At 44.2% G+C, this 19,045-nt stretch overlaps 3 protein-coding genes across 3 annotated transcripts in view; all 3 read left to right on the top strand.

Moving 5' to 3' along the window:
- Nucleotides 1-7,165: 7,165 nt before the first annotated feature.
- LOC310820812 (uncharacterized protein) lies at nucleotides 7,166-10,007 on the top strand. The gene is made up of 2 exons (XM_083692615.1): nucleotides 7,166-7,805; nucleotides 8,911-10,007. Exons 1-2 carry the CDS (start codon nucleotides 7,370-7,372, stop codon nucleotides 9,255-9,257), a joined length of 783 nt encoding a protein of 260 aa, XP_083548741.1. The 5' UTR covers nucleotides 7,166-7,369; the 3' UTR covers nucleotides 9,258-10,007.
- Nucleotides 10,008-10,194: 187 nt separating this feature from the next.
- timm10 (translocase of inner mitochondrial membrane 10 homolog (yeast)) lies at nucleotides 10,195-12,147 on the top strand. The gene is made up of 2 exons (XM_083692688.1): nucleotides 10,195-10,443; nucleotides 10,806-12,147. Exons 1-2 carry the CDS (start codon nucleotides 10,373-10,375, stop codon nucleotides 10,999-11,001), a joined length of 267 nt encoding a protein of 88 aa, XP_083548814.1. The 5' UTR covers nucleotides 10,195-10,372; the 3' UTR covers nucleotides 11,002-12,147.
- A 622-nt stretch (nucleotides 12,148-12,769) lies between these two features.
- unc93b1 (unc-93 homolog B1, TLR signaling regulator) overlaps nucleotides 12,770-19,045 on the top strand; it is an 8,697-nt gene continuing 2,421 nt past the window's right edge. Inside the window, exons 1-9 of the mRNA XM_083693171.1 lie at nucleotides 12,770-12,907; nucleotides 14,748-14,864; nucleotides 15,223-15,364; nucleotides 15,623-15,776; nucleotides 16,001-16,162; nucleotides 16,429-16,558; nucleotides 16,811-16,904; nucleotides 17,302-17,426; nucleotides 18,037-18,219. Coding sequence (XP_083549297.1) covers nucleotides 12,905-12,907; nucleotides 14,748-14,864; nucleotides 15,223-15,364; nucleotides 15,623-15,776; nucleotides 16,001-16,162; nucleotides 16,429-16,558; nucleotides 16,811-16,904; nucleotides 17,302-17,426; nucleotides 18,037-18,219 — 1,110 coding nt within the window. The 5' untranslated portion in view covers nucleotides 12,770-12,904. The remainder of the gene's footprint in view (nucleotides 12,908-14,747; nucleotides 14,865-15,222; nucleotides 15,365-15,622; nucleotides 15,777-16,000; nucleotides 16,163-16,428; nucleotides 16,559-16,810; nucleotides 16,905-17,301; nucleotides 17,427-18,036; nucleotides 18,220-19,045) is intronic.

Here is a 19,045-nt window from a genome sequence, read left to right as displayed (position 1 = left end):
AAAGATTATTATTATTATTATTATTATTATTATTATTATTATTATTATTATTATTATTATACGACGCACACAAAATGAAGCCATTATTATCCGAAATGACGTTGGTCTGATCATGAACTTCCCCTCGCGATTTTGACTTGGGACAGAAAATCCGTTGAAGATTTCGCGGACGGCTCCACAATTTAGCGCGTCGTGAATCAACGTTTCAATGTTTTAATCATTTGTTTCACGGCAATTGTGCTTAATATACCATTTTACTTTGTTTTAAGGAAAGTAACTGGACCGAACAAGCAGCATTTAGTCTGACTGAAAGGTAAGCGTGTGCGAAGTTAGCTTTGCTAGCTAATTATTGACTCCGGACCGTGTCTACTCTCCAAGCTGAAGCTAGGTTGCTAGCCTGTTGATGTCAATCACTTTGAGACTATCATGTTTCACCAACGCATAAGATAAATCATTTAGGGCCTTTGAGTCAGCCTATGCCCGGTTGAAATAGGTTAATGTGGTGTGATTTGCATGGTTGCAATCCGAGTGTTGGTGCGGAAGGACAGTTACGTTAGCTAGCTCCTTCCTTGCTATCGCTTTCCCGTGATGGGAACCGCTCGCTTTATATTTCTGCAGCCACTTTGTGACTATAAGTGTATTATAATTGGAGTGTATTATAATGAGTGTATTATAATTAGCTAAAGCTAACTATCCTACGTGATGTGCTCATGTAGTAAATGTAAACAGCTGAGTTTAGTTTGGCGAAGTTTCTTTCTTGACATATGACCCCCCCCCACCCTCCTTCCCTATCTCCTCTGTCTCTCACCTTCACTCCCTCCCTCCCTCCCCTCCTCCCCCCCCTTGCCCCCCCATGTAATATTCTTCCCTTATTTTCTCCCTCCCTCTCACTTTCTTTCCACCCCCCCCCCCCCCCCCCCCACCTATTTTCCCTCCTTTCTCTCCTTGCATACCTTCCCTCTGTCTCTCCCCCACTCCTCTCTCCCACCCACCCCCCACATCATTGTCCCCCACCACCGTCTTTCTCCTCTCTTCCCTCTCTCAGTGTGTACAGATCAGGATGTGGCGGTATCGCCTGCCTGACTATGAGCCCAGACTCCTGGGAGAGCTGCAGAAACAGCAGCATAGCAACCTCTTCTGTGATACCCTACTGCAGACCGAGGGTGAGACAGCCTTCTTCAGACGGGGGAGGAACGTTGTATGAATTATAAGTAAAGTTGTGTGGGGGTTTGATGTATATTTAATTTCATGTAACCCTTTACTCCCAGTATGGCTTTCCTTATGTCATAATGAGACCAGTATTACTTTTTAAAAACATGACGCTATTCATAATGTATTCATAAAGTATCCTATGACCACAAAAACATGATCGGGCCTATTGATTTGGTTATGATTATGCAATACAACATATCTCATGACAGGACTTAAAAGTAATATTCATCATTGATGAGGCATGAATTTATTTGAAAATACTGAACATATCACTGACAGTGACTTAATTCGCTCTACTCCTACAGGCGTGTCAATTCCAGCTCACAGCTGCATCCTGGCTGCCCTCAGCCCCTACCTGTCAAGAGCTTTATCCACCTCCCCCTCACACCCTCCTGGCCAGAACCACCCACTCAAGCTCCAGGTTGTTGGGCTCCAGGCAGTTGGGCCCCAGACACTGCTAAAGCTGGTAGGACTCCTCTACTCTGGAACGCTGGAGGGAGAGGGAACGAAAGAGCAGGAGGAGGTGAGGGCTGCAGCCTGCAGACTGGGCATCGGCTTGGTGGAAGGATGGAAGGATCGGGGGAGGGAGGGGGAGAAGGATGAGGAAGGACGGAGTTGTAGAGAGGCAGGAGTGCAGACGGATGAAGAGAAGGAGAAGGGGAGGAGAGACGCCGGGGTGCAGACTGTGATGGAGGGAAGGAGGGATGGAGAGACTTGTATGGACATGCAGACAGTTGTGGACACAGGGATGCAGACTGTGAGATCCCCTACCTCACTGGCTCCCACAACTTCACCACCACAGAACACAGCCTGTCCAGCAGCCACCTCCCTGAGTCCCCAAAATATCAACCCTGTTCCACTTCCCGGCCCTTCAAAACCCAGTACTAAAGCAATGGCCTACCATTCTGCTGATGATGTCACACATCTCTCCTCATCTGTCAGTGGTGGTGGTGTCGTCGTCCCTGTTTCCCCATGCAACGAGTGGGACCGCCTCAAGTCCCAGTGGAAGAATGCGGACCCAGAGCCCTTTGTTGCTGAAAACACTCTGACTGAGTTTGACAGTGAGAGTGCGGTGGAGAATGAGAGAGAGAAAATACGTCAGCTTCCACCCGAGGAAGGAGGAGAAAGAAGAGTGGAGAGGAGACGGCAAAGTGGGAGAAAGAGCCTCGTCAGACAGATGGAGACAAAGATCTCTTTCAAGGTCAAGCTGAGGAGGAGGTCGAGAGGAGAGGTCTGGGAGGTTGTCAGCGTGCAGGAAAAGGATGGCTCTTTTTCACCTGGTCACAAGCATTCGGTCGTAGCGGCCCTTAAAAAGGTGAGCGTCAAAGTATCATTGTTTTACTTACTTTACTCTTTATCTGTCTCAGAAAAGTAAAGGATACAGTTGAGATAAAAGGCATCATTTTAACAATAAAACTGCAGAAAAGAGGGAATTGTACTTCTTTCAATACCACTCATAGTAGGGATGGACCGATTCAGACAGACGGACTCGGACGATTTTTTAAAAATAATATGAGATCGGTGATTGGCTGATGTTCCGTACATATGTCCTATACAGCGAACGAAAAAAACCCTAAAAAACTGAGCCAAATGTCCCTACAGTGAGTTGTCACTGGCACATGTAAACAAAATGTCAACACTGGGTGAAAAATGTCGACATGTTGACTGTCAATATTAGGCAGTTGCTAGAAACAATAATAGGATAATAATCCTGTATGTAAAATAATACATGCTGGTTACTTCTCTGAGAATATTGAATTGGCAGGATGTGTAAAACAAGGTTGACCTCTGTCACCATACTTTTATTATGGCCATTGACATGTTCGCTATTAAAATTCTGACATTCTTTGGGAAGAATGCTGCATTTAATTTCCTGAAGAGGAGACTTCAGGCAAAACGTCCTCAAAACAACTGAAGATGGCTGCAGTACAGGCCTGGCAGAGCATACCCATTACGTTTGGTGCCCTGAAGTAGAGGGATTATGTTCCATTTCTCATTTCTAAATGGTGAAACCAATATGTTCACAAATACCCTCAAATAAAAAGCTGAGAATCTCTAATTTAACCTCATGGTAATTGCTTGATTTCAAATCAAAACGTTTTTGATTTTTGTTGTAACCTCAATGCTTTTGTTACATATTTGCTCTCGCTCCTTGCAGGGTGGTGCTGAAACCATGCAGAGGCAAATGATCCATTCTGAGGTCCACCCTAATCCCTCCTCTGCTCTCCCCAATGGGCTCCATGAACCAGAGACCCTCACCCCTCCACCTGAACCCTCCATGACCCCTCCACCACACTCCCAGCCCACCAAACCCCCCTCCCAGCCACCTTCCCTCAACCACCACCCCCTAAACCTCACTTCTGCCACCCATCCCACCCTGCTCCTGCCCCTGCCCCAGCCCCCTGTAGAAGAATCTGATGAGCAGATTGAGAAGCTTTTGGACGACATCATGATGGACCTGAATATTATACTGCCCCCTATGGTCCTGGATAGGAACTGCGACCGGCACAACCACAGAAACGACAGAGGCTCAGCGTGTCCACATCCAGACCACACCGGAAGGCATTGTGGGATGCACGCCGTTGACTGCGCTTGTTGTCATGGCTACGGGACAAGAAGTGATGACATTTCGTCTACGGAAACAGGTATCTTGATTCTTTCTCTTTTTTTTTCTTTTTTTTTTTTTATTATTTATGAACGGCTTTCCTTTCTGTTGTGTGTTTGTTTGTATTATGTCGCATTGGCTTTACCTTAGCCAGATACATTCGCCGCGACGTAACATTGGAGATCTATTCGGTGACAGCATCAAAACGGACTCTGCATCATCAAATAAATAAACAAATAAACAATCTCACTTTCACTCACTCTGCTGGTTGGTTCTCATGCAGCAAAACAATCATTCAAAATGTCCACTAGAAAGTATTTATTAACACACCTTTCAACTATGTGGTCCCTCGGGCTGTCTGATGCCTCCTCACAGATTTAAAAATAATGGACTGGTTTGGCAAAATGGTGGAACCTCTCCCCAGCCATGCTGGCACTAATCCAATGCGTTTGAATGCCTGAGGGGAAGTAAATGAGTGTACACTTTTACAAAAAATATTTCTGAAATTATTGGATACCTATACAAAGCTTGCTTTTATTTATAACTTTGGAAAGATGTTTGTCACTGCTTTCATTTTTTTTCACACGTCGTGAAAATACGTCGCATTCATTCACTCATTTATTTATTCACACAAATCAAGGAGGTGTTTGTGTGTGGATAGTAAATTATATTTGCGCTTTGTGTTTGTTGTTCACAGATCATGGTACATGTGTATGTTGTAGTCTATTTATTTACAATGATATTGGCATTAATCTATCTCCATACAAATGGTCCATTTCGCTCCTCACCATAGCTTTTGCCCTCATTATGGGGAATGGAAACTGACCTTATAGTTATGAATTGCTTACAGGGGAGCTTCGTGGCGTAGCACACTAATGCGCATACCACGTAATCGCAAGGTTCCTTGTTCGATTCCGACCCTCGACATATCTTGCATGTCATCCCTCCTCTCTCTCAACCATCCTTCCTGTCAATCTCTACTGTCTCTGTCCCAATAAAGCAGAAATGGCCTAAAAACATATAAAAAAAATTTTTTTTAAAATGAATGATCTCAGATCGTGAACAAGTGAAAGCGTTATGATGTTATGACTTCAGCGTTTCAGGTGTATTTTTTGCTTTTTTGATAATGCAATCCAGCGCCACACTGATAAAAAAAAAATAAGGAGGAGAACCCTGGGTATGTGTGTCTGATTGACGGTAAGTACGGAGGTAGACATTACAGACATTTGGAACACTTTTGTGAGGTAACTCGATTGTTTGTTATAAGCCAGTCTTGTCCAATTACTTTTAGTCCCTTGAAAAAGAGGTTGCTACATATTAAAGAGCTGAAGCTAAACCCTTCCTCCAATTTGGATGGGAATACCCTCAAATTAAAGCTGAGAGTGCACTTTTCTTGGCTGCCTGCATAAGCCTCCACTCTCCTCTCATATAGGCTGGTTCATTTGCTCTGCTGAAATGTAAATATTGCAAAAACATGCCAAAAAAGTTTTTGTGTCTGCGGGCGTGTATGTGCGTGTTTTTGTGTTTGTCTGTCTGTCTGAGTCTGCGGGCGTGCATGTGCGTGTTTTTGTGTCATATACATTGTGCCGTCACATGTATATGTAATCATCAGATGTCCTCGTAATCACACAGAACAAAATTGTCAGTCATTAACCAACATGGCCATCTCAGGTCCACACACTGACGGTCACTGACTTCCTCTGGCAGGAAGGTCAACACCTGAGCATGAAGGTCCTTAATATAACCCTGATCGGTAAACTAACATAACCTTAAAAAACACCTTTTCAACAGTTTGGTCTGTCTATGTTGCTATGTAGTCACCTGCCAATCCCTCACCCCTATCCCCACTGTCCCTGTGATGAATTAAAGCGGCCAGAATCTGACCAACCTTCCTGTTGTGCAGGTGTCCAGTGCTCCCCTGCTCCCCAGAACCAGGCCAGATGGAGAAGCGCACCAGTCCATCCTACATCCAATCCCCACCACCAGTGCGCCTCTCGGTGTCAGTCGTCTTTCAGACACATCGGGGGAGGAGATCGAGGATGCTGGCAAGGTACCGCCTTGTCTGATGATCAGCTAACTGCCCGAGAGCATGTTTGTAATCCACCCTTTGTAGAATATCCAAGCGGTAACGGAGAGACTATTCCAAGTCAAGCCAGTATCAAAGAGGATGGCCCACATGAACCTACCAGAGCGAATGCAGTCACACACAGTGTCCTCTACTCTGGTGCTGCCTGTGCTTTGGAACCACATCATCCTGCGTACCCAGAGGCCACTTCTTGGAAGGAACACCACCTCCCAGAGTTCCAGTCACCTCTGTACAGAGGAAGTGAAATCCAGTCCCAATCCAATGGCTTTCCCTTTTGGGAGGAGCTGCGCCTTCCAAGATGTCTCTCTCCCCTATATGCAGAGCCATTGCCGGTGAAACACAACCTGCAGTCCCCCCTCTGCCACCCTGCACCTAATTGTCATAGAGTTCCTCAGCCCTTGTTGATGCGACCACCTTGGCTTTCCCTGACCCCAAAAGAACTGCAGTTCCCTCTAAGCTCCATGGTACCCCCATCTGAGCATTGCCCATCCACACTGCAAGTCCCAGGAAAGTCTAGCCGGTCTGAGAGGAGAGGGGTTGATGGAGGCACCATGAAGAGGGAGAGAATCTGCAAGACGAAAAATAAGGATTTGATGTTAAAGGAGGAACTGTCAGGGGACAGAGAGACCCTGAAGCCTGATCTGCAGAGGAAGGTGTCTGAGGTCTTCAGACAGAGGGATAAGGTGAGTCCCCTTGTGAGAGATAAAGGTGTAAAACTCTCGAAAAGAACAGAGAGTCAAGTGAATACAAATGTTTACTCTGTCTTTCTGTCAAGCAACAACTTCTTAGCAAGTGACAGGAAAGTGACCTCCAACTCCGCAAAGATGCTGTCCAGCATTGCAGAGGAAGCAAATAAACCTTCTGAGACAACAAAGAGGCCAGGAAAGCCTGCAAGGGTGCTTCAAGCCAGGAAAGCAGTAAAACATTATCAAGAAGACACCAACACCTGCCCAAAAGCCGAATCATCCAGCCTTAATACTCTGGCTAGGGTAGCTGGACTGGTCAATATGGAGACCCCAAAAAAGAAACGCGGAAGACCTCGGAAGATACGGCCAGAAGACAATGTTTTCCCTGTCTATTCAGTTCCCTCAAACACCAGCAACAGCCACGACATTGAAACTGTCAAGAGTAAGAGGAGAAGGGAGGAGTCAGGAGAAAAGAGGGACAAGTCAAAGAGGCAGTACAGTAAGAGGTTAAGGCTCGGGGAGAGACTTGTTGAAGAGGAGGGAATTAATAAGAGTGTGGTGGTGGTCAGACATGAGCCAAGCCCTCAGAAAACTTCCTCCATTTTCAGAGAGGAGCCAGTTCACTCGGAATGTTATAGCGATAGAATTAGACGCTGTCCAGAACCCCAGCCCTTTGGTCTAAAACAGACCTCAATTCCAGAGAGAACTGGGGGAACTCAAGTGAACAAAGACAAAGTGAGAAACCCAGCAAACAATTTGACACCCTCAAAGCAGACGCCCATGATTACTCTGAAGAAGTTCCAAGAACTCCTGAAGCAGAGGCACCAGAAGACGAGGAAGTCAGACGAAAGCACCAAGAACAAACAGACTAGTGAAACAGAAAGAGACAAACAAAGTGAAGCGATATTGGTGGAAGCAACTGAAAAAGACAGCAGTGGTAAAGAATCTGTGGAGGAGATAGACAAAGGCACTTTCCAGTCTCTAGAAAGCTATGCGATTAAAGAACAAGGGGTGAAGGAAAGAGTGGAGGTCGAAATGGACATTTCCAGTGAAGAGATTGATGTGGACCGTGGGGCCCATCAGATGCTGGGTTATGCAACCACAGAGCAAGTGAACACAGATGAAGAGGAGGAGGTTGATGTGGGTGTCGAAGAGGAAGTCAGCCTGGGGATAGCTAAAAGATGGGAGGAGCGTCTGACTTTAAATCCTGATTCAGGTAATTATGTTTGCAATTAATTCAGTGTGTGTTGTTAATGTTAAAGTACAACACACAATGTAGTGTATACAGTGCCCTGCATAAATAATGGGACAGTGAAGCATTTTTCTTCATTTGGCTCTATACTCCAAAGGTTTGGATTTGATATCAAACAATTACTAGGAGGTTAAAGTATAGATTGTCAACTTTTATTTAAGGGTATTTGTGTACATGTTGGTTTGCACCATTCAGAAATTACAACACTTGTATACATGGTCCCCCTATGTCAGGGCATTAAAATGGGACAGATTTCCAAATTAAGCACACATTCTCTGGTGATGCTCTGCCAGGCCTGTACTGCAGCCATCTTCAGCTGTTTTGTTTTGAGTTAAAAAATCTTATCAGGAAATTAAATGCATGTTCAATTGGATTTAAATCTTAAGATTGACTTGGCCAATCAAGAACTTTCCACTTTTTGGCCCTGAAAAACTCCCTGGTTGCTATGGCAATATGTTTTTGGTCATTGTCTTACTGTATGATGAAGTGCCATCCAATGAATTTGGAGGCATTTGCTTGTACTCGAGCAGACAAGATGTTTCTGCAAACTTCAAAATACATTCTGCTGTTGCTGTCAGGAGTTACATCATCACAATTCAAATCCAAACTTCTGTAGAGTGAAAAGAGTAAAAAAAAAATGCTTCACTGTCCCATTACTTATGCAGGGCACTGTATACACTGGCAGTTGGTTTTTTCCAAGGTTTACATTATTATTTGAAGACAAGGGCATTGAGATAGTGGAGAGAATATTGATTGCTGATGTTTCACCACAGGCGAATAGTTTTTTAATGTGTAGCTTCTACTCTCTTTTCTTTTTTTTTTACCAAAGATTTTATTGTTGTATATTGACCTATTTTCACACATATCTTCAACATATGGTCAATTTGAATTGTAACGCTCTGACCACCAGTCAGTAATAGAAGTGAACATTACAAGGGATGTTTGTAAACTGATGGTATAATATTACAACTGTACAGATCACATCGCAACATCCTGTACAGAAGCACTTTGTGGGTGGTGCCTTTTAGCATAATGTCTATGCTGTATTTCTCTGCTTTTCGTTCAACAGGTTTGCAAGTGCACAGCAGTGCAAGAGAAGTGGGGTCAGAGAGATTGATGGTCACTGTGCAGGGCCTCACCCACGACCACATCCACCTCCCACAAAAAAATAAAATGGAGGTCTGCCATTTGAATTTACAGACCTGTCAGGTAACTCATCCCCCTGCTCTGGCATCCCGCAACATCACCACCGGGTCCACTGGAAGCTGGGAGGAAGAGGAGGAAGAGGATGTGGACATTCTAGTGTGCTCTCCAAGAGTGTTGGGGGTGGGGGTTGGGGCGACTGAACTGAGTTGGGAAGAAGAGGAGGAGCAAGAAGAAGAAGAAGAAAACGAGGTTGATGTAATTGGAAATTAGGTCATCTAAGCACCTCCTTGCCGTACTGGTGACTTTGAAACCTCAATGTATCACTGACTTTCAGACTTATTTACCAATGAGGTGACTTTTGCTATGAAGCAGCATCAGCCCAAGTGGCTTAACAGGCTCGTCACACTAACTACGCCTTTGTTTCATTTCAGGTGATTGCATGGTTTTATCCCAATTAAGAATTCAGTCAGTCAGACTCAGATTATAAGCACTTATAATGGTCACCTCTAGAATTAACACTACAATTTACGTCAAGTTCTTTCTACAGTGATTTCTTATTTTCTATGATTGTGTATGCTTGAATGGTAGCCTATTAGCCTACCTGTAATACCTTTTCTGTAAATGGAATATATATGTTTGTTATTAAAATGGTTTACTTAGTACTAGCGCACCTCACAACTGTAGATATGTGGGGTCCGAGGCGCCCTTATGTTGGCGACCGCGGGGTTCACTCCTACGGGATAAAGTCCTCCTACCGTCGGTCACAGTTGCGAGGTTCGCTTGGGCTAACTTAATCCCAGTTATCCCATAGATTTATTTTCTCTATTGTGTACATGTGTCTGCATAAACCTGCTAAAGTCAACATTTGAAATGTATTACTGTAATGTGATGTTTGCTCTCAATTGATTGCAATACGAATTGTCAAACGAGGGAGTTTGATTTTCCAGAGCCCTGTTCCAATACCTTCCCTCTGAGGGAAATTTCTGTTTGTAAAAAAAGTAAACCAAAAACTCTTACACTGTAAAAAAAAAAAAAAAAAAAAAGGGTTTCAGTTTTTAAAGAATGCACACAACACAGTTGGCAACAATCCATGTATGTCATCAGTTCTTTCCTGTGATTCCACCAATGACAAAGAAAGGGCAACCAGAGATTTCTATGTTGCAACCTGTCTTTGCCATAGGGATTTGAGAGCTGTTTGAATGTACAACTTTATTGACAGCGGAAATGGGTGACGGTGTTTCCTGACCGGGGGGAACACACGTGTTTTTCCGCTGAAGCTGAAGGTGAAATTGAGTACGGGTCGTGTCTTTTGGTTAGCCGCTGAAAGTGGTGAATTGGTCTGTCACGTCTTGGGGAAAGTCTGGTCCGAAACGGTCAACGCAGACATGGACCCCATGAAGGCACAGCAACTGGCGGCGGAGCTAGAAGTGGAAATGATGGCTGACATGTACAATCGGTAATGCTAACTAGCTTGCTTGCTTTCCGTATAATCTAATCATTGCCAATGTTAGTGTGGCTTCCCGGAAGATTTTTAGTTTTGCCTGTTTTTAAAGGGTTTTTGGAATGATTAAAGCACCAACTGAATAGTACACTGCTGTAAATGCCCGATTAGCCAGCTTTAGCTAGCTAGCTGTCAGATTAAAGCAATCGATTCTGATGTTATTGAATGACGTGAGTTTTATGACGCATTGGCAGGTTGTTGGCGGTTTATTACATACATCCATGCATTGTCTCTTGTTTGACCCCTGTGTTTCTTTTGTAACTGCATTGTTTGACATTCGTCTGATCTAATTTGTGTTAACGCCCCCCTTCCTCCAGAATGACCAACGCTTGCCACAGGAAGTGTGTGCCCCCCCACTACCATGAAGCGGAGCTGTCGAAGGGGGAGGCGGTGTGCCTTGACCGCTGTGTAGCTAAGTACCTGGACCTCCACGAAAGATTAGGACGCAAGCTCACTGAGCTATCCGTACAAGACGAGGAGACTATGAGAAAGGCCGCCGTCGGGAGCGGTTAGACTGAGAACGAGAAGAGAGGGGTGGGATGGGTTACAACAGTATGCGGGGTTATAGTAAGTAGGGCCAGACGGAACCTGGCTGCAGGATTTCCTCCTCCAGCTTCAAGAAACTATTTGAAATATAGAACACATGTAGAATCGATTTGAATCAAACCACATACTGCTACTTATCACGTTAGGCGTCTCTCAGAACTCTTCCTTGCAGCTCCCGTCTGGCCATAACAAGGGGTATGTTTAGGGGTGGCCAACCCTGGTCTTTTTGGTATTGAGGGGGTTAAGGGTGGGATGGATCGTATTGAGTTGTTGTCAAAGGGGGTACAGCGAGTATGGGTGCATGGAGAGGAAACTGACCTGACCAGAATAGGAGTCGGGGGTGTGAAGGGAGTTTGGGGCAAGAGAATGTGAAATGGAGTGGCTGTTGATGTCTTATTTATGTCTGTGTGAAGAACTGTGGTTGTACTTGTGGTCCGAGCCAAGCAAATTCCTTTTTTTTTTATACCGGAGATGCTATTCCTAATACTCTGTTCAGCCAGTTATGCGCTCTATTGACAGTGCATGACTCGTCGTCATGGAAACAGGTTGCTGATGGGTCCCTTTTGGTTATGTGGACATGTTATAATAATAATAATGATGGATTACACTTTGTTTGATAGTGTCGGAATGCTTATGAGTGTCAATTCATGTTCATGTTGATCAGACTGTTTTTGTTTGCCGTTTGTTTGACTTGTTGAAACTGTACACATTTGTACAAAGTTGTCTTCTCTCATGACATTTTGGAAACTTGGTTTTTGTTCAACATTCAACGCTAATAAATATTGATATTCATTCTACAGAAGTTCTTCTTTTTTGTCTTTTAATGATGTTACAACCTGCCCTCGGCGACTCAGCGGTTCTACACATTTTTCTTCTCCCCCAGCACACCAACACAGACCTGAACTGAGCATCAAGCCCTTGATTAGTTTAATTAAATGTGTTAATGCCAGCCTAGAGCACAAATATGCATATTCTGTGGGTCCCACAACACTTGCGCTGAGAAACACTATTGTGAAGTCAATGTTTGCATGTCAGCCTTCTCTGTGTGAGCCAACACAATTTGTTAAATGAGGTACTTTTCTGGTCTAGGAGGTGTCTCCTCTTCATCCCTACTACCCCTCTGTACAAGTTTCTCTACTGTAAATAAAATAATAATAATAAAAAAGGTAATTATTCCTTCTTCTAGCATTGTGACTGCCAATGGTCCCTGGTCCTAGCATGAATTACTTTTTCTTATGATGACTCATGGATGGATTATTCACTTCCTTAGACAAATGTATTTGTTGTAAGTCGCTTTGGATAAAGGCGTCTGCTAAATGCCATAAATGTAAATGTAGGAGTGGGCCTGGATAAAAAAAAAAATGGAATGCGTACTTCAGGTACGAAGCAGCAAGTAACATTTGCCAGACATAATACACAGACAAGGCCAAATCCTGTCAGTCTTTGTATCACAGTCAGGCATGCATGCTCTCTCAGCCTGACAACATGAAGTGGTGATGTGATTGTCATGCGTACCGTTAATCGTGACACAATCTTGGCAATAAAAGCAATGTAGGTTGTGTCAGCTCAGATGTTCTCTATTTTAATCTCCGAATTAAACAGTTGTATTGTTATAGTTATGCTGCAGATACTGTTGCACAATGGCTGTCAATAATTACGCTGTACACCTTTAAGACAAACATGGCGTGTCGAAACAAGGAAGTGTGCAGAGCAAAGTTTCGTTTCCTCGGAGAAAGTTATATGTTTAGATATGCACCTTTACTGTAGAAAGGAGAAGTGTATCATATGATGTGGCCAGGGTTGTGAAAATATTCGGCTGTATGTGTATACACACGATAATGAACTTGCAGCCCGATCGTTGGCCAGCAATATGGTGAGTGATGCTTGTACTTTGATTGAAATGCGGGTTTTACATAATAACATTGAAACGAGGGCTAATACAGTGCTGCGAAGTATGTGATGGTCATTATTTTTGTATAAAATATTCAAATGAACTTATAAAATCTTTATCTAAATCCCAATTCGTAATAAAGATATCCCAAATAAAGGACACAAACAAAAAATGATATATTTTCATTGTTTATTTAACGAAAGTGGTTTATTTAACAAAAACTCAGATTTCATATGTGCAAAAATGTATGAACCACTTCAGTCAATAGCTTGTGGCACCTCCATTAGCAGAGATAACTTGGAGTAAACATCTCGTTATAGCCACTAATCAGTCTCTGACATCTGTTTTGAGGGATTTTTGCCCACTCCTCCTTACAGAACTCAGTCAATTGAGTGAGGTTTAAGGGGTGTCTGGCATGAACTGCCCGCTTCAGGTCCTGCCACAGCATCTCGATTGGATTTAGGTCAGAACTTTGACTTGGCCAATCCAAAACACAAATCTTCTTTCTCCTGAGCCATTCTTTGGTACTCTTGGCCGACCTCTGCAGCTCATCCAGAATGCTGCCGCCCGTCTAGTGTTCAATCTCCCCAAATTCTCCCATGTTACCCCCCTCCTTCGCACCCTTCACTGGCTCCCGGTAGCAGCTCGCATCAGATTCAAGACCCTGGTGCTCGCCTACCGGGCGGCAAAGGTCCCTCCCTACTTCCAAGCAATGGTCAGCCCCCAAACCCCTGCCCGATCACTCCGCTCTTCCACCTCGGCTGGCCGCCTGGCACCGCCGCCTCTACGTGGATGCAGCAGCCGCGCTACTCGGTCTTGGATTTTCACTGTCCTGGCACCCCGCTGGTGGAACAAGCTTCCCACTGCTGTCATGACTGCAGAGTCACTACCTATCTTCCGCCGCAGACTTAAGACCCATCTCTTCAGGCTACATCTTGACTGTCCCTCCTAAAGATCTCCTCCTTTTTATCCCCACTACCCCCCTGTACAGTTTCTCTACTGTAAATAAAGTAAAGTAATTCTTCTTTCTTCTAGCATTGTGACTGCCAATGGCCTCTGATCCTAGCGTAGATTTGTTTTTCTTATTATGACTGATGGATAGATGATTCACTTACTTAGACAAATGTATTTGTTGTAAGTCACTTTGGATAAAGGCGTCTGCTAAATGTAAAAAAATAAAAAAATAAATGTAAATGGTAGACTTGCTTGAATGCTTTGGGTCGTTGTCTTGTTGGAAGACCCATTTTCAGCCCAGCTTTAGCTTCTTGACTGATGGCTTGACGTTCTGTTCAAGAATCTCCTGGTATACCTCAGAATTCATGGTTCTCTTAATGATGGAGTCCTTCAGGCCCAGAAGAGGAAAAGCAGCCCCAGATCTTGACATTCCCACCACCATGCTTGACTGTTGGGATAAGGTTCTTTTGGTGGTAGGCAGTGTTGGGTTTTTCGCCAAACATAGTGGTTTTGATTGTGACCAAAAAGATCAATTTTGGACTCATCTGTCTAGATAATGGACTTCCACAAACCTTCAGGCTTGTCCAGGTGGTCTCTGGCAAAGTTTGGTCCTTTGTGTAGTTTGGTCCTTTTTTGACAGCAGTAACCCTCCCATGAATGTCATTTCGATTCTGTGTTCTTCTTATTGTTGAATCTCTATTCATCTAATCTAATTTGGGTTGGCTTTTACCTGATTTATTATTTTTCTTGTGGCTCTTGGGGATATTTTGCAAGGGCGTCCACTTCTAGTCCACTTAATTATTTTGTGTTGAGTTCTAATGCAATCTATTTAGATTTGATTACTGTTGTCCTATATATTGTCCACCAGATGGCAGCAGCCGACATAGAAGATGATATGCACAGGGAAGCGGAGCAGCCTGTGCCCCCTAACGGTGACATTAATGACCTGCAGGCAGTCGGTCCAGAGGGTAACATACAGGGACAGGTGAGCGGTCAGGACATTGTGTGGATGCGATGCAACATTCGACTGGTAAAATACAGGTTAACAAGATGATGACCTTTAATTGTGCTAGGTGTACAGCTGAGTAGTATTTGAAAGCATTCCCTTGCCAAAAGCATGTTATTTTATTTTCTGAAATAATTTTATGGAAATGCAGAAAATAATGCTGCTGAAATGGAAATAAGGGTCTTGATAACCAATAAAATGATATAACATCCTCCCTAACTCCTGTCCCCTTTCCGTCCGTCCGTCTGTCCGTCTGTCCGTCTGTCTGTCTGTCTGTCTGTCTGTCTGTCTGTCTGTCTGTCACTCTGTATGTCCTCTCTCTCTTTGTCTCTCTCAGATGGAGGAGTTTCTGTGCCCTCAGGCTGAGTATGATGAAGAGGAGGAGGAGAGGAAGTACTACAGGAGGAAGAGGTTGGGGGTTGTGAAGAACGTGTTAGGAGCCAGTGTCGGGGCCATGATTGTCTACAGCATCTACATGGGTACATCAGCAACGTAACACATCGACATATCAATAGCAAAGCGTGTGTGTGTGTGTGTGTGTGTGTGTGTGTGTGTGTGTGTGTGTGTGTGTGTGTGTTTGTTTTATTCACATTGTTTGTTGTGTGTGTGTGTGTGTGTGTATGTGTGTTTGTTTTATTCACGCTGTTTGTTGTGTGTGTGCGTGTGCGTGTGTTTGTTTTATTCACGCTGTGTGTGTGTGTGTGTGTGTGTGTGTGTGTGTGTGTGTGTGTATCTAGGCCTGTTGCAGATGCAGCTGATCCTGCACTATGATGAGACCTACAGGCAGGTGAAGTATGGCAGTCTGGGATTGGAGGACATTGATCATAAGATGCTGATGGGGATCAATGTCACACCTGTCATAGGCCTCCTCTACACCCCCGTGCTCATCAGGTATACAGTTACACACACACACACACACACACACACACACACACACACACACAACGTTGTTGGCTTTTGCATGTGGAAAGCAGAAGAATGTAAGCATGCTCACACACACACACACACACACACACACACTAATCTCTCTCTCTTTCATCCTTCTCTCTTTCTATAATATTTGGTCACACTCCTCATTATCAATAATTCATTCTCTCTCTCTCTCTCTCTCTCAGGTTTCTGGGAACCAAGTGGATGATGTTCCTTGCCTCTGGAATCTATGCGCTCTTTGTCTCGACCAATTACTGGGAGCGATACTACACCCTGGTACCATCGGCTGTGGCCATTGGTGTAGCCATAGTTCCACTGTGGGCCTCTTTGGGGAACTACATCACAAGGTAAGGAAGAGGAAACAGACTCTTTTGTGTCAATAATGTGGCCATTCACAGTGTCTCTTACCCTCTGTCCCTCTCTCTGTCCCTACGCTCTCACACACACACACACACACACACACTAATCTCTCCCTATGCGCGCGCACACACACACACACACACACACTAATCTCTCTCTCCCTATGCTCACACACACGCACCCACCCACACACGCACACACACACACACACGCACACACACACACACACACACTCACACACTCACACTATCAGAATGGCACAGCAGTACTATGAGTATGTCAGCTACAAGGATGAACAGGTTCAGGAACAGAAGAAACTGCCCAAAGGGGCGTGCCATCGCTACGTCATCATCTTCCAGTCTGTGTTCTTCATCATCTTCCATGTGAGTCGTCACTGTGTTGTGTGTGTGTGTGTGTGTGTGTGTGTGTGTGGAAGTGTTTGTTCTGACTCTCTTCTCTCTCTCTTCCTTCCAGCTGTGTTTTGTGTGTGTGTGTGTGTGTGTGTGTGTGTGTGTGTGTGTGTGTGTGTTTTGTGTGTGTGTGTGTGTGTGTGTGTGTGTGTGTGTGTGCATGTGTGTGTGTGTGTGTGTGTGGAAGTGTTTGTTCTGACTCTCTTCTCTCTCTTTTCCTTCCAGCTGAGTTTTGTGTTTGCACAGTTCCCCATGCGCCTGTTCCTCAACGACTACCTGAGCAACTACAACCACACGTTGTCGAAAGTCACCCAGTGTGGTAAAACGGCGGAATCTTTTTGTTCTACACAGTTGTAATTCTAAACTTTGTTTCTATTGTTTTTGGAGTTGCTGTTCTGTTGTTTTAGGAGCTTGTAGGAGTGTCTTCTTGCATGAATGAAAAACAGTAGTTTCCCAGGACATGTGGTCCTTTGAGGTGCGAAATACTAAGTTATATAGTGATGTTTCTTCCTCTCCCTCCACGTAACGTTCTTCCCACTCTTCCCTCACCACCTCTCTCTGTCTCTCAATTAAATTCAATGAGCTTTATCGCCACAATAAGACACGACCTCACGTTGCCAAAGCTTACGTCTTAGAACGTATAAGAACCTATTAAAGAAACGATGACGTAAATGATGATCCATTCCAAATGATTCTACTCTCTCTGTGTCTGTCAGGTGCGAACGGGAGCGGGTTGATTCGTGGCTTTCATAAGACAGTGTTGAACCGCCTCCCTCGCTCCCTGCTGCTCATCCAGGTGGAGAGTGTGCTCATGGGGGCCGCCTTCCTGGCCATGATCATCGTAAGGACCTCCCTCAATTACACCCATCTGTCAGCCAGTATTCATTAAACATATTGCGATATGACAGCACTCTCTTAAAAGGTCCAGTGTCCTGTATATCACTGATGGTTATATCTGAAGGATACAGGCATATGGTACCAGGATAGTACATTACATTTACATTTATGGCATTTAGCAGACGCCTTTATCCAAAAAGACGTACAACAAATACATTTGTTTAAGTAAGTGAATCATCTACCCATCAGTCATCATAAGATAAAGTGGTCAATGCTCGGACCAGGGGCCATAGGCAGTCACAATGCTAGAAGAAGGAAAAATGACTTCTCTCAGGAGAGAAACGTGTCCAGGGCCGGTAGTGGGGGTGAAGAGGTCTTTAGGAGGGACCGTTAAGATGTAGCCTGGATAGCACTGTCCAAAAGATAATGGCAACAGGATAGCACTGTCCAAAAGATATCCCAATAGGTTAGCTATCTGGACTAGGACAGTGTAAACAAATAAAGGACAAATATAACATGGATTAATACATGAATAGATAAAAAGACACACAGGTAAGAATGCCATTCTGTCATTGTCATTATGACCCACTGCCCCCCCGACTGATTACCCACAGTTCCTTGTGCTGTGCGGTCCGGCCTACCGCCCCACGGAGGAGATCGACCTGAGGAGCATCGGCTGGGGCAACATCTTCCAGCTGCCCTTCAAGCACCTGAGGGACTACCGCCTGCGTTTCCTCTGCCCCTTCTTCATCTACAGCGGCTTCGAGATGCTCTTCGCCATCAGCGGATTCACCCTGGTACGGAACTGTCCTTCTGCGAGAGCACTGGTCACTGTCACTACCGCTTCCATTGTCTCTGTTTGTTTGGCTGTCTTTTCTTTGGACGTGTAACTGTTAGGGAAGTGTAAGCAGGGACGGAAATGAAGCTAGCCCGCAAGAGTTGAGACTCGTCTCTTTTCAAAGCTCGCCGTTGAAAAATGTGACCAACTAGCCACTCAGGCCAGTGAGACTTCGTGTTCTAATTCCAAATGAACAGCTAAGTAGTCATAACTGAATTGTCACAAAGTTATGTAGCTGTACATTTATGGGAAATAAAAACTCTAGCAGATCAAATATTCATCAAAATATAATTCATCTCCGTATTAAAAATAATATTTTTGCTTTAGCCGTTTAATGTTTTGGACAGTGGGCTTGTAGAATTTGACCCTGGCTAGTAGGAATTGCAGTTTACTAGCCCAGCTGGCCACACTTAGTGGTGTAGCACACTAATGCGCATACCACATAATCACAAGGTTCCTGGTTCGATTCTGACCCTCGACCTATCTTGCAAGTCATCCCTCCTCTCTCTCACCCATCCTTCCTGTCAATCTCTACTGTCTCTATCCCAATAAAGCAGAAATGCCCTAAAAACACGCATATATATATATATATACACATATATACAGTACCAGTCAAAAGTTTGGACACACCTTGCCAAGAGTGTGCAAAGCTGTCATCAAAGCAAAAGGTGGCTACTTTGAAGAATCTAAAATATAAACCATATTCTGGTTTGTTTAACACTTTTTTGTTTACTACATAATTCCATATGTGATCCTTCATAGTTTTGATGTCTTCAATATTAATC

The sequence above is a fragment of the Argentina silus genome (genome assembly GCF_951799395.1).
Source record: "Argentina silus genome assembly, chromosome: 21".
NCBI lineage: Eukaryota > Metazoa > Chordata > Actinopteri > Argentiniformes > Argentinidae > Argentina > Argentina silus.
The sequence above is the reverse complement of the archived record's forward strand: the minus strand, read 5'-3'. Positions and strand labels throughout refer to the sequence as shown.

Coding starts and splice junctions, on each gene's coding strand:
- LOC310820812 (XM_083692615.1), top strand. CDS start 7,370: ATGATTACTCTGAAGAAGTTCCAAGAACTCCTGAAGCAGAGGCACCAG. Junction 7,806..8,910: donor GACTTTAAATCCTGATTCAG/GTAATTATGTTT, acceptor TTCGTTCAACAG/GTTTGCAAGTGCACAGCAGT.
- timm10 (XM_083692688.1), top strand. CDS start 10,373: ATGGACCCCATGAAGGCACAGCAACTGGCGGCGGAGCTAGAAGTGGAA. Junction 10,444..10,805: donor ATGGCTGACATGTACAATCG/GTAATGCTAACT, acceptor CCCTTCCTCCAG/AATGACCAACGCTTGCCACA.